This window comes from Nomascus leucogenys, chromosome 15 (assembly GCF_006542625.1).
Source record: "Nomascus leucogenys isolate Asia chromosome 15, Asia_NLE_v1, whole genome shotgun sequence".
Classification (NCBI taxonomy): Eukaryota; Metazoa; Chordata; class Mammalia; order Primates; family Hylobatidae; genus Nomascus; species Nomascus leucogenys.
The window spans coordinates 51683905-51697338 of NC_044395.1; the positions used below are offsets into that span (position 1 = coordinate 51683905).

The following is a 13434-nucleotide window of genomic DNA, read 5'->3' on the forward strand; positions in this document are numbered from 1 at the left end:
TACCTATGTAACAAATCTGCATGTTCTGCACATGTATGCGGAACGTAAAATAATCAAATCAAGCAATGGGGAAAGGATTACTTATTCAGTAAATAATGGTGCTAACTGGCTAGTTATATGCAGAAAATTGAAGCTGGACCTTGTTTCTTACACCATATACAAAAATTAACTCAAGATGGATTAAAGACTTCAATGTAAAACCCAAAATTATAAAAACCCTGGAAGACAACCTAGGCAGTACCATTCAGGACATAGGCACAGGAAAAGATTTCATTATTAAGATGCCAAAAGCAATTGCAACAAAAGCAAAAATTGACACAGAGGAACTAATTAAACTAAAGACCTACTGCACAGCAAAAGAAACCATCAACAGAGTAAACACACAACCTACAGAATGGGAGAAAAATTTTGCAAAGTATTCATTCAACAAAGGTCTAATAATAAGCATCTATAAGGAACTTAAACAAATTTACAAGAAAAAAAAGCAAACAGCCCCATTAAAAAGTGGGCAAAGGTCATGAACAGACACTTTTCAAAAGAAGACAGGTATGAAGCCAGCAATCATGAAAAGAAGCTCAACATGACTAATTATTAGAGAAATGCAAGTCAAAACCACAATGAGATACCATCTCACACTGGTGAGAATAGTTATTATTAAAAAGTCAAAAAAATAACATATGCTGGCAAGGTTGTGGATAAAATGGAACACATATACTGTTGCTAGGAGAGTAAAGTAGTAAATTAGTTTAACCGTATTGAAAGACAGTGTGGCATTTCCTCAAAGACCTCAAGACAGAAATACCATTTAACCCAGCAATCCCATTACTGGCTATATACCCAAAGAAATATAAATCAGTTTATTATGAAGACACATGGCTGCATATGTTCATTGCAGAAATGTGGTACGTTTTCTTCATGTGGTGCATGAAATACTATGTGGCCATAAAAATGAACAATTGTATGTCCTTTGCAGGAACATGGATGGAGTTGGAGGCCATTATCCTTAGCAAACTAACACAGGAAAACCAAACCAAATACCGCATGCCCTTACTTACAAGTGGGAGGTAGATGATGAGAAAACATAGACACATAGAGGGGAATGACACAAAGACATTCAATTTTATATATCAGAAAGTAAAGGGTGGGAGGAGGGAGAGGATCAGGAAAAGTAACTAATGGATATTAGGCTTAATACCTGGGCGATGAAATAATCTGTACTAGAAACCACCATGACACAAGTGTTTACCTATTAACAAACCTCAACATGCACCCCTGAACTTAAAATTAAAAAAAAAAAAAATACTGAAAGGTTGTGGTGGGGAAACCTAAGGTCAGAAGCCAAAGGGTAAGGGTGTTTCAAGAGGAGGGAGTCTCAGCTGTTAGGAATCTGCCCAGAAGTGTGGAGGGTGAAGGTGAAGATAGAGAAGTGAAAGTTAAATAAGTGACATGTTGTTTATGATGCCCAATCTTAAGGGGCTGGGGATGGGACATAAATCCATGTGTTAAGAAGTCAGAATCAGTGTGGAAAATGAGGAAATGGATGGAAAGTGAGGGGCTGGCTTTCCTAAAAATGTTGTGTGTCAAGGAATGAGGAAGGATAGTAGCTTGATATGGAACTGTGATTAGAGGAAGTAGTTATTGTTTTGCATTTGCTTTTAGATGGGAAAGGCTTGCACGTGAATTTAAATTGTCATAAGGAGGATCAAGAAGAGAGAAAGATCCAGTCTTGATGAGAGGGGAACATATGCTGAGAGGAGCAAAAGAAAGAAGGACAGTCACTGCTTTTTCTTTCATTTTGTGGTAAAAGTTGAGGACTTGTGTGTTGGCTTTTGTTTTCTCTGTTTTGTTGTGTTTTTGTTTTCTTCTTAGTAGAAGGCAACTATCTACTAAGTGGAATGAGGATGGAGGAAGGTGTGAGGTTTGAGGAGAGTGGAGAATGTTGAAATCGCCTTTCAAAAGAGGATGGAGGAGGTTGTTCAAAGAACAGGGTAGGATTATTAGGCAGTGTTGGAGCCTTTTTGAGGTTTTTCATTAATTTTTTTCCAGCTGCTCGTCAATCTATCAGTTCATGAAGATAATTAACAATACCGTGTGCTCAAGGGAACTATTTTCCAGCTCATAGTTGTCCTTTACTTTTGAAATGCTTATTGTGGGGTTGAGATGAATTTTAGGCACAAAAGGCAATAAGAGAACAATACAAGACACTGTATGATCAGGCACTAAATTGGGCAATACAAATAATACATGTTGAAGGCATTCAGAAAAAAGACTCTGGGGGCTGATCTCATAAAAAGATAGCCTCTGATCCAACCATTAAGGAGTAACGGGATTTTGAGATGGTCACTCCCTGAAGCCTTTTTTTCTGTATTGGTTAAGATATGTCCATTCCATTGTCCTTTCAGTGCTTTAATTTAGAATCTGTGATTGCTTGTGAGGCACTCATTCTTAGATTTTTCTCTTTATCCAGAAGAGTAGGCTTTTTACACTCTGAAAGTACATGTAGAACTTCCTTGGTACAGGGTGGTGAGTAATTGTGGTAAAGAATTTAAAAAAATCTTTGCAACTATGTATTCCTAAATCTACATTTACTCTCAGGCTGTGCATTCAAGTGGTTCTCATTAAGGCCAGTACTACCCCCTTTAAATATCTTACTGGACATTAATTCATATTAGATACTTGATAAAATTTCCTGAGCCTAGAATCATACTTCGTTTTATGTATTTAAATTTGTATTTAATGCAAATTATGTATTTAATGCATCTCTTGCATTAAGTTGATATACACTGAAGTTTTCGATAACGCAATTTCTCTATAAGAAATTCCCTTCTGATATAAGGGAAGATTGTTTTTTGTTTTACTCAGAACTTTACCAAAAGTTTTCAACAGTTCAGAATATTTTGTCACTGATAGCAATGCTGCTTTCGAGCTTTGTGTAGCCAATTCAGTATACCTGTGTCTGTCTATACATGTGGGTGCAAGCACCTGCCCATTTAATTATGCCATTGATGGAATTTTGCCTGAGTATTGCCATTGAAGTATACTTTATTTTAATTTCAACTTTAAATTTAATTCTTTATATCATATGTTGAGTTTTTAAATTCCATGTAAAAGTAGGTTATATTATCTGTTATTACCATGGTTGTAAGTAGGATATTAAACACATTTATATATAAAAGAACTGTTTTGTGTGAAAGAGTTAATCAATCACTGTATAGGCACTGGGATCTTGAGAAATTTCCTCTGGGCTTTACAATTAAAAGACCTAGTATTGGAGTTCCACCTCTAGCTTCTGTATAAATCTGAATAATTGCTTAATCACTGTGTCAGTTTTCTTCACTGGACACCATGGGATGATGACAGTATCTTCAGGGCTTATGTGAGGATCAAAAATCAAATGGGATATATCTTTACTTGTGAACTGAGGCAAGAATACCCCTACCCCTATAATATATAATATATATTATAATATATATTATATATATCAGTATATAATATATAATATATATTATATATATCAGTATATTATATATAAAATATTACATATCAGTATATTATATATAAAATATTATATATATCAGTATATTATATATTATATATGTATCAGAGAGTATTATAAGTATTGCATAGCCTTCTTGGCTTGTTAAATTTAGTGATTTGTAAGTAATGTAAAATATTACTTTATAACAAATAGAAATATATTGTCTGCTTCAATTTAACATTTATATCAATTTTTAAGATAAGAAATGAAATATCAATGACATCCAATTTTACATATTTTATGCACTTCCAGGTGTATAAATACATTATCCTATGACTTTAGGGATACTTTTGTGGAAATTTTTGAGAAGCTCTGAAATGATTTTTAATTTGTAAATTGGTTATTATTATCTCAGGAAAATCCCAAGGAGGATGCAAGAAATTCCAATAATAGTAAATTGATTCAGGGGTTATAATGAGATTGCCAAACTTTCTGAGAATCCTCTTTATGGCTGACTGGAAATACTAGGGAAGTCCTAGATGATCTACAAACCCCTGAAAGAATCGTCTAGGTATTTAAAAGAAGCCAGTCAAGAGGAATGATAGCACCTTTTTACTTTTATCTTTACCTCTATCTCTATCATTTCAGTTCTCTTTTCACTAAAAACTACCACTTATTACATTTACCATGTTCCAGGTAATGGGACTAGCAATGTGCACAAGTTATATATTTGACTTCTTACAACATCCCTATGAAGTAGATTTGTTACCTTTATTTTACAGAGGAATACTCTGTGGCAGAGAGAAGTTATGTAACTTACCCAAGGTCACACAGCTGGCAAGTACAAGAAAAGGAATTTAAACCAAGGTCTGTTTTTTTTTTTTTTTTTTTTTTTTTTTTTTTTTTTTTTTTTTTTTTTTTTTTTTTGACTCAAAGGCCCAGGAGCTGTTAGAGTTTCTAAGACAGAAAGGATTCTAAGTTATCAGGTATTATATAGTTCCTTTCTCAAGTGGCTTCCATCTCAGAATCTTCAGCCTCCACTCTAAAATTATCTCATTTACAGCAGAAATTACATTCTGTTTGTTTTCTATACTTTCCTCTTCTATAAAGTTAATTTTTATACCTGTGCTCTGGAGTTGATATCTTCCTATTTTTTGTGAGAGCCAAAGCCATCAATTTTCCTCTGTTTCTTCAGAGTAGTGATTCTCAAACCTTAGCTTACTTGAAAATCGCCTGGAGGGCTTGTTAACACAGATACCTGAGCCACATACCTAGTGTTTTTGATTCAGTAGGTCTGGGGTGTGGAGAATTCCTATTTCTAACAAATTCCTAATATACACTGATGCACCTCGCCCAAAGACTGCACTTTGAGTACCACTGCTCTAGACTTTAGAGAAAAAAGTTGGCAAATTACAAGCTAAGAAATGTTGTACATTTTTAAATGGTTAAAAAAACATCATAATAATATTTTCTGACATGTGAACATTACATGAAATTCAATTTTAATGTTTATCAATAATAAAGTTTTATTGGAACACACTATGTAATGTCTGTTTAAGTAGATATTTATGTAGGCTGTTTTCTCTCTACAACATTAAAATCGAGTAGTTGTGACAGATTGTATGGCTTACAAGCCGGAAATATTTATTATCCGGCCATTTACAGAATCAGTTTGCTGACCCCTGCTCTAAGGCAGTAATTCTCAATCCTAGCTGGATACTGGAATCACTTGGGGAGCTCTATAAAATACTGATGCCTGATTCCCACCCTCAGAAATTCTGACTTAATTGGCCTGTAGTACAATCTAGAGAATCCTTAACATATAAACATATCTAATTTGTCCTATCTAAAGAAAACAAAACAAAAAGCAAGGCACCTGACAAAACTACTCTATCTGCCTGTAAGAAAGAACTAGATAGTCCTATCTCCTTATTTTATAGATTAGGAAAAAGATGTCTAGCAGGATGAATTATTTGTCCATATCAAAAGAGGATGTTGCTGTTATTATTATATTTGTAACAAATTGTAGTTGCATATTGCTTTAATATTGAAAACTTTTTTTCATAATCCAGGTTATATATTTTTAAAGTATTACATGCCTACTGTTAAACATACAAGCCAAATATATGTAGACAGGTTTAAATTCAGTGCATAAGGTGAAAATCAACTAGTCAAGTTTTCTTGATAGTCACTTTTTCCATTTGGCAATCAAGGTAGTTGGCTTGTATTTAAGGGCCATGCTTTAAGGAAAACATACATACACACTAGAATTACATGCATTACCGGGAGATGTTCACATTCAGAGAGACACTCAGATCTAAAATCAATTCAGAAATTGGTAGATTCCTATTTCCCCTCTCACAATCATTCCCTGGCTTTTGCTCATGGAGTACAATGGGGTAAATTCCCTCACAGTTTCTAGTATTTCCTTCTTCCCTATATCTTTATTTCTCTCATTTACTGACAGGGCATAATTGGATAAGTTGTTCATTGTGAATGATTTTCCATAGTATAGAGGTATAAAATGAAAACTGTCATGCATCCCTTCCTAAGCCAGTAGCATCACTGTTAAAATTTTACACATGCGTAGACACACACACACCCCACACCTCTACCTACAAGTGCATGTAAATATACAAATACAAATAGCCTCACACAATATCAGTTCTTTTCAAATTTATTTTTACATATAATATTATATATAACTTGGACATCTTTTCACATAAGAATATGTATATATATATATCTTATATTCCTATGTTATGAATAAACTGTAATTTTAAAAAATAAATTCCATACTGATGGATATTTTAGATACACATACACATACACACACATATATCTGGGATAAATTCCTGAAATTTGAATCACTACCTCAATCATAATTTGCCTTTTCAAATATTTGATAGATAATTCCAAATTACCTTCCAAAAAGTTTTTACCAATTAATGCATCTCCATTATACTTGATGTGTCAATTTTAATAACCTTTTCTAACTTTTATGTTTTTTCTTAAATATGAGGTTGAGCGTTTTTAATGTGTTTTGTGGTCTTTTTGTGAATTGCTACTTTATGTTCTTTGCTTCATTCAGTTTTATATTTTCTCTTAGTGATTTATGAAAGTTCTTTGTATATTAAGACAATTCTCCATGGAATGTGTTGTAAATAGTTGCCCAGTTTGTTGTTTGTCATTGTGTATAATTTACCCAAGGAGAAGTTTTATATTTTAATATAGTCACAATTGTCTATCTTTTCTTGCATGGCTTCAGGCTCCTCTATTCCCACATTATGCAAAACCAAATCTGTGTTTTCTTCTAATATGTTTACAGTTTCAATTTTTATACTTAAATCACTGATCCTTCCAGACTTTATTTTGATGGCAGGGTTCATCGTTAATATTCTCATTGGACACTATGAGATACATATTATCCTCATTTTACAAATGGGAATCTGGCATGGAAGTGATTTTCCAGGACTACTCACTTGCAGTACGGAAGCCTAGACTTATTGTGTTGCCTACAAAAATATGCATAGGCAATTATAACTTTCATCTACTATAGCAAATGTTATTCTTCTTGCAGATATACTGTTCTGCTGAATTCTTTGCCTTAAAATATGGAATATTCTTTAGTGGGACATTGCCATTGTAGTTAATGCTCCATTTCCTGCATCTATAAAATGAGAATAGTAAGTTGGCTATCTTAGTCCACTTAAGAAAATTAGGCAGTAAATCTACAGGTATAGCCCTGGGATTTTGTAGGCTAGACAGGTATACTCAGGTGTTTTAAAGAAGTTTTTAAGACTAAGGGCCTTTTTAAATAAATGTATACACATTAAAATGGTATCTAAAGCACTATTAGAAGTCCTCCTTGATTGCCTTGACAGGGAAACCTATATGTACTTCTTCACCTGTAACTTGTTTCATTTAATCCTTGCTTGGGAGCTGCTCTGAGATTTGTAACATTTTCCAGTTCTTTTTGGTCTTTCTCTTCTGGGCCATCCACATATCCTGGCAACTACTAAAATAATACTAATAAAATATGAAAATTTCCTGTTCCCAACTTCTAATGGAAAGAAATGGTACTTATTCACGGGTTGAGTAAAGTAAGTTTTTAAAAATTCCTCTGAATCCGCAGTGGAGAAAGGCATTTTATGTTCTCCTATGTTTTCCATGGCATTAAGTTGTTATATTTGGGTTCATTTATTAGGAAGAGCTGCAGGAAATGTGACCTGCTATAACCTTGGGAGGGGAAAGTGTTGTTAACTGAAATGCTCAGTTTTGCATTTAATGTCTGTAAAAAAAAGTTGTGGAATGATGAGAGCTGGGTATCCATGTCGATTTTTTAATGTCCTGGAAGTCACTGGTTGTCTTGTAAGTGCTTATAATTTGTAATTACCTAGGCTCCTAAGACAGACGGAACTGGAAATCAAAATAAGTGGCTGCCTTCTCTTACGTTGCCAAAGGATCTCCAGTTTAGGATAAGATTGCCTTTTTCTTCCTAAAAAAAGGCACAAACAATGACAGCCCAAAATAGCTATTTAGTCAGAACTGACGACACTTTCTGAATGCTTGTCATTAAGAGAGAAATAGAAAATCTTGCTTTTCTTCTTCCTTTAATTTCTCTCCCTGAAATACCTTGCTTCCTCCTGAAGCTGCCTCACCTCATTGCCCAGGAGAAATGCCCAGTAACTCTGATGGTGCTTCAGCACTACTGCAGGCTCCAGAGGGGAGGTGGCTTATGCAAAACATTTTAAAGAAAGATCCTAAAAGTCACTGCAGCTTTTTCTAGTGAGTTATGCTGATCTTCCCTGTTGCTGGAAGCTGATGGGGAGCATCGTGGCAAATACATAACCACTTTTTTCCTCCCACTATTTTTGCTGCAGTGAGAACTGTTCATTTCTGCTTGCATTTTGCCAGATAGCTTTAGAATTCTAGCTGAGAATCAGGGCTTCCCAAGGCTGGAAATAAGGGTATAGCACCCTAAATTGTACTTTGTCCTTTTGATTAAGTAAAAATTGAGTTAATTTGCAGCATCCGGTGCCTGACAGGAATGACAACAGGCAGAAGGATCTGACGGATGTTTTTAAGTTTTTTTTTCCTTATGGATTTATAGGGGCAGAAGCTTTTATTTTTCTCTCTTGCTCTCTCCCTTCCGGAGCCTGCTGAACATTTTACATTCAGCAGCAGTTGCTACTGAATCTGAGGTTATGTTATCCCCTGGAGTCTTCTGTCTCCATTTCAACCCCATCTCATTACTGATTGTCATTTACCAATAAAACATAGTTTTGGAAAATTGGCCACATCATTTTATTATGGAGCCTGGCAACTTTAGATAGCCCTAAAAGATGTAACAGGGCAGGGAAGTAAGAGAAGGTGGTACTTCTCAGTCCTGTAACCACAGATCATCCCAGAGGAACCCAGTTTACATTTTAGGGGACTTTATGTGACAATGATCTTTGGTGCTGGTCCTATTCCACATGGAGAAGCAGAATGAGACATGCTTGCAGTGATTTGTAGTATTTGCCAAACAGGGTGCTGCACCAGAATAGCCTGGAATATAGTGCAGAGCTCACATTAAACCTCCAAAGGGAAAAGGGTTTCCTCTTCATTTACAGTCTGCCTGATGCGATCCCATTGTAAAGTATCTAATAGGATAACACCGGGGCTCTCCAGAAATATAAGTAACTCATTGGTTAAATTTCAATTCTTCACCTTTCCTCCCCTCCTTCCTGAGTGAGCTCATTCCCCCCTCCTTCTTTTTTTTTTTTTTTTTTTTTTTAATCCAGTGATTTAAAATGCTAGAAGGAAAAGCAACTGAGGTCTTAACTTTCAGACGCTGAATTCTCATCTAATTGAAATTACTGGGCATAATGCTATATATAGCCAATGAAGAGATTTTGAGCTCTCACTCAGTGCCTTCAAGACATGTCGTTTTGTAGTCAGAGAAAACAGAGATCAATGCATTTTCAAACTGACAGAGGGAACGGATGCTCTTTAGTAGCACATGCCCAGGATCGTGTGTGTGGGGCTTGCGCTGTGCTGAGAAGCTGAATACCGGTCCATATGCTCCTTATTTACTGCAATGTTCTTTGCATGTTACTGTGCACTCCGGACTAACGTGAAGGTAAGAGGAGGCGAGCCGGCAACTGGGCACAATATACATGTTAAACCAGCTGCAGAAAATGTCTACCTTGTGTAGCTTCAGGACTTTTCGGATTGCTGGCTGAGCAGGCAGATTATTACAGGTGGTTGCAAAGGCTTTGTTTTATTGTTGCCGTGCAGCCTCGCTGGGGGAGCATGTTGGAACGCTGCTGTGAAGTGACCTTCAGGTTTAACTGTTTGTAATTCAGGTTCACGCTCATAGTTGGGGGGTGGAGAGGGGGGAAGAAAAGATGAAAATTATTTAGGTAGGCCAGAACCAAGAAATCAGAGAAGGTAAAAAGCTATAAAGCATGCTTTGAATTATGATTTAGTCTTTCTTTTAAAAAGTGCTGTGAGCTTCCTGTTTTCTTGCAGCTGAATTGTTTTAAGAGCCGGGGGTTTAAATCTAGTGACTGTAATGGCATTAGATGTGATCTGTGGGATACCTGACCATCCTGTGCATATCAACAAATGATTTTCACTGGGAATTGATGATACTGACTATACAAATCGTCAGCTCTGGGTGGGCTGGTTGCTTCAGCTGCGTGGGCGCTGCTGTCCCGCTGTTGTCACCCCACTGACATTCACTTGCTGTAGCTAATGAGCCTCTGAAGTTGAGCCCAAGTTTGGGAGATTTACCCCTTGTCATGAACACGGCATTATTATTGAGAAGGTTTTCTGACACTGTGTTCATTCAGCACTGAGCCGGCCAGACCAGCTGTGGAATTCCAGTTGCATAATTTAAGTGAATTACATCGTTGGTTAACATTTTGAGCTTATACTTCTTGGAGAAGGAAGTCCAAAAGGAAAGTGATTGCCTTTGAGAAAAAATAATTAAGAGGCACTTAAGACTACCTAAAATAGGAATCTTTTTTTTTAAGTAAATATAAAGTGTTTCCCCTTTTTATTTTACTAGGGGAGTGTTTTAATGTGTCTGGGTGCTAAAGTTTCATTTTCTGTGTTTGCAAGTTTTATTAAAGAACTCCCTGCTGCTCACTCTTCTGTAAGCCTTTTTATGTTCTATTTGAATTTCAAACAGGTAGTATTTATGTTTTGATGACCAATTCTTTTACAACTACAACCTGGAAGCATTCTGTGGATCATTTTGCAGAGTTCTATAGAATTTGCTTTTTACTACTTTTAAAATGAACTTTAGTAGTCAATTTTCCTCCATGTATAAGATGTAGACAGGAAACAATATGAAAAAATTAATTAAAAATATGAAAAATGTGCCCAAATATCATCTTGGATTTTCTCTATAATCATCTCCTGTTCCAAAGTATGGGTATGACATGCATTGTTTTGTAAGCTCAGTAAATTGTAAATGTTTTCCCTCCTCATCTTTTTGAAAGGAGAAAAGTACTTTATTCAGAGGAAGCACCATAAATAATTTAGATAAAGAGATAACAATTGTTTTGCTATTTCATTGTTATATTTTGGAAGTGCAGGAAAACTTAAGTCCAAAGTTCCTTTCATAATGGGCTTTGGGAAATTTCTTCTTACTCTTACTTACTAACAGTTGCCTTTATGAATTTAGCTTTACATTTTTCTCATTTAAGTTCATAAGCAGAGTAATAAAAGCTTCACTAACAAGATCTTAACTAAATTCAGATTACTTTTGAATAATAAATTCCTAGTACTTTGGCTAATCTGTACTGAGATATACTTCTTATGTATTGATTGATAGAAATTGAGACCATATGCATTGCCACATACAGCATATATAATCTTCCTTTGAGTAGATTAGTTTTAATTTTAATTACGCTACTACCTTTTCAGTAATTAGCTCTTGCACTTCTTTAGATAATTCATAATTTTTTAGGGTTATCTTGTCTTTCTGAGATAGCAAGTTTTGCCAAAGAGTTTGCAGTTCATTTGTGGTCTATTATTTTATCACATTGGTGCAATAAAGTTTCATCTAATATTTTTATCTATTTTAATTTTTGTCTTATTTTATTTATATTACATTTTAAAAGTGTTTGCTTTTATTTCTGTTGTTATAAGAACCACTTATCACTTGGTTCTGCTGAATTCTCTCTTATGGTATATAGTTTCTCATGTTTTAACATGATTTAACATGATTCTTGTTACAATTATCCAAAACTTTAAGGTGGTTAAAATTCAAAAGATAGAAACATTTTTTGTCTTTTTTTTTCTCTGCACACAATAGACCACTAATGTCATGATCTTTTATTCTAGAATAAACTTTTTTGTTAATTGGACCTTTATAAAATATAACAGAATTTTATTGAGAGTGGTATGTTTTAAGATTTTTCATATATTTTTATGTAACAAATCATTAAATCTGGACCACTAGTGTAGACACACACACACACATGCATATTTACAGACATCAGAATGTGACTCCTGAGTCACCATTTATTCATTCATCTATTACAACTTTTTGAATGACATCTATGATTTATGCACTATGTTAGAGTCTTGGAAACTAAGAGAAACAGTGCTTGCTTTTAAGAAGCTTCCAGTCAGAAAAAGACACAGACTAGAAACAAATAAATGCTTTGAAGTATTTCTGACCCATAATGGACATCTATGTAGGGTGTTAATGTAGGAGAAAGAAACAAGCAAACAAAACAAACAAAATCACAGGCTAATTTTACCTGGACTAATCGGAAAGGTTTTGCTGTGAGGTCACTTTTAAGTTGAATCTTGACAGCTAATGGACTTTTGCCAAGCATCTTGGAGTAAGGAAGGCATGCTGGGTAAAGGGAGTGGCAAAAGCATGGAGCTAAGAAGCAGAGCACTTCAAAGAGCTGCAAATAGTTTGAAATGGTTGGAACGTGGGTTCTTATAAGGCTGAAGAGTGAAATAATAGGGTAAATCATAAAGGAAAGATAAACCAATGCTGTGAGAATTGACTGAGCGGTCATCACAATCTAAGTCTTTGAAAATTGTTTTACTTTGCTGCATATTTTCTAGAAGGAGAGCTTTCAACAGAAGGAAATGAAATGAATGAAATCTTCGAATCAATGGCCATTATTTATGTCCTGTGTTTTCTTGTTAGTTTTAAATAGAGTTTGATAAAGGTTCACATTACATTGGCTTGGGTTTTTATTTTAACTTTTTTTTTTTTTTTTTTTGAGACGGAGTCTCGCTCTGTCGCCCAGGCTGGAGTGCAGTGGCGCAATCTCGGCTCACTGCAAGCTCCGCCTCCCGGGTTCACGCCATTCTCCTGCCTCAGCCTCTCCGAGTAGCTGGGACTACAGGTGCCCGCCACCACGCCCAGCTAATTTTTTGTATTTTTAGTAGAGACGGGGTTTCACCGTGGTCTCGATCTCCTGACCTCGTGATCCGCCTGCCTTGGCCTCCCAAAGTGCTGGGATTTCAAGCGTGAGCCACCGCGCCCGGCCCCTATTTTAACTTTTTACAAAATATGATTAGAACAATTTAGTTTTAGTCTACTCGCTAAGAAGAAGCAATGTGATCATCACGTACACAGTTCAGTTTCCACCTGAAATTGTCTATATTATATGAAAAGTGTCTCTTTAATGAGAAAATATACAGGAAGCTTGTTGCATCAGATGTCTGTATCATTTTGTCTTTGGAAATGGATCTATTTTTGAAGGTAATGATACTGACGATAATTTTCTAAATAACTTTATCTTCCTCAGCGCACTATTTCCCTTTTTTCATTGCTACTACAAACATACCCACATGTACACTCACGAACCCACAATCCCTGAAATATGAATTGCAAGTATTAGACCTATAGCACAGGTAAGAAAACTAAGGTAGAGAGAGGAAATGACTAGTTACTCTGTTCCACAGTGTGTCAGAAGAAGAGTCTCTTGAGC

General features: G+C 35.4%; 1 protein-coding gene across 13 annotated transcripts in view; it reads left to right on the top strand.

The window, feature by feature from the left end:
- The window catches only part of DLG2 (discs large MAGUK scaffold protein 2), a 2190999-nt gene that overhangs the window by 704419 nt on the left and 1473146 nt on the right, over positions 1–13434 (top strand). For 2 of the 13 annotated variants that reach the window (XM_012505523.2, XM_012505533.2), the window contains exon 1: positions 7548–9602. The exons of 10 other annotated variants lie outside the window; for them this stretch is intronic. In XM_012505523.2, coding sequence (XP_012360977.1) covers positions 9561–9602 — 42 coding nt within the window. In that variant the 5' untranslated portion in view covers positions 7548–9560. Of the gene's footprint in view, positions 1–7547; positions 9603–13434 lie in introns of those variants that run through there. One more of the 13 variants, XM_030828798.1, reaches the window with a different exon arrangement.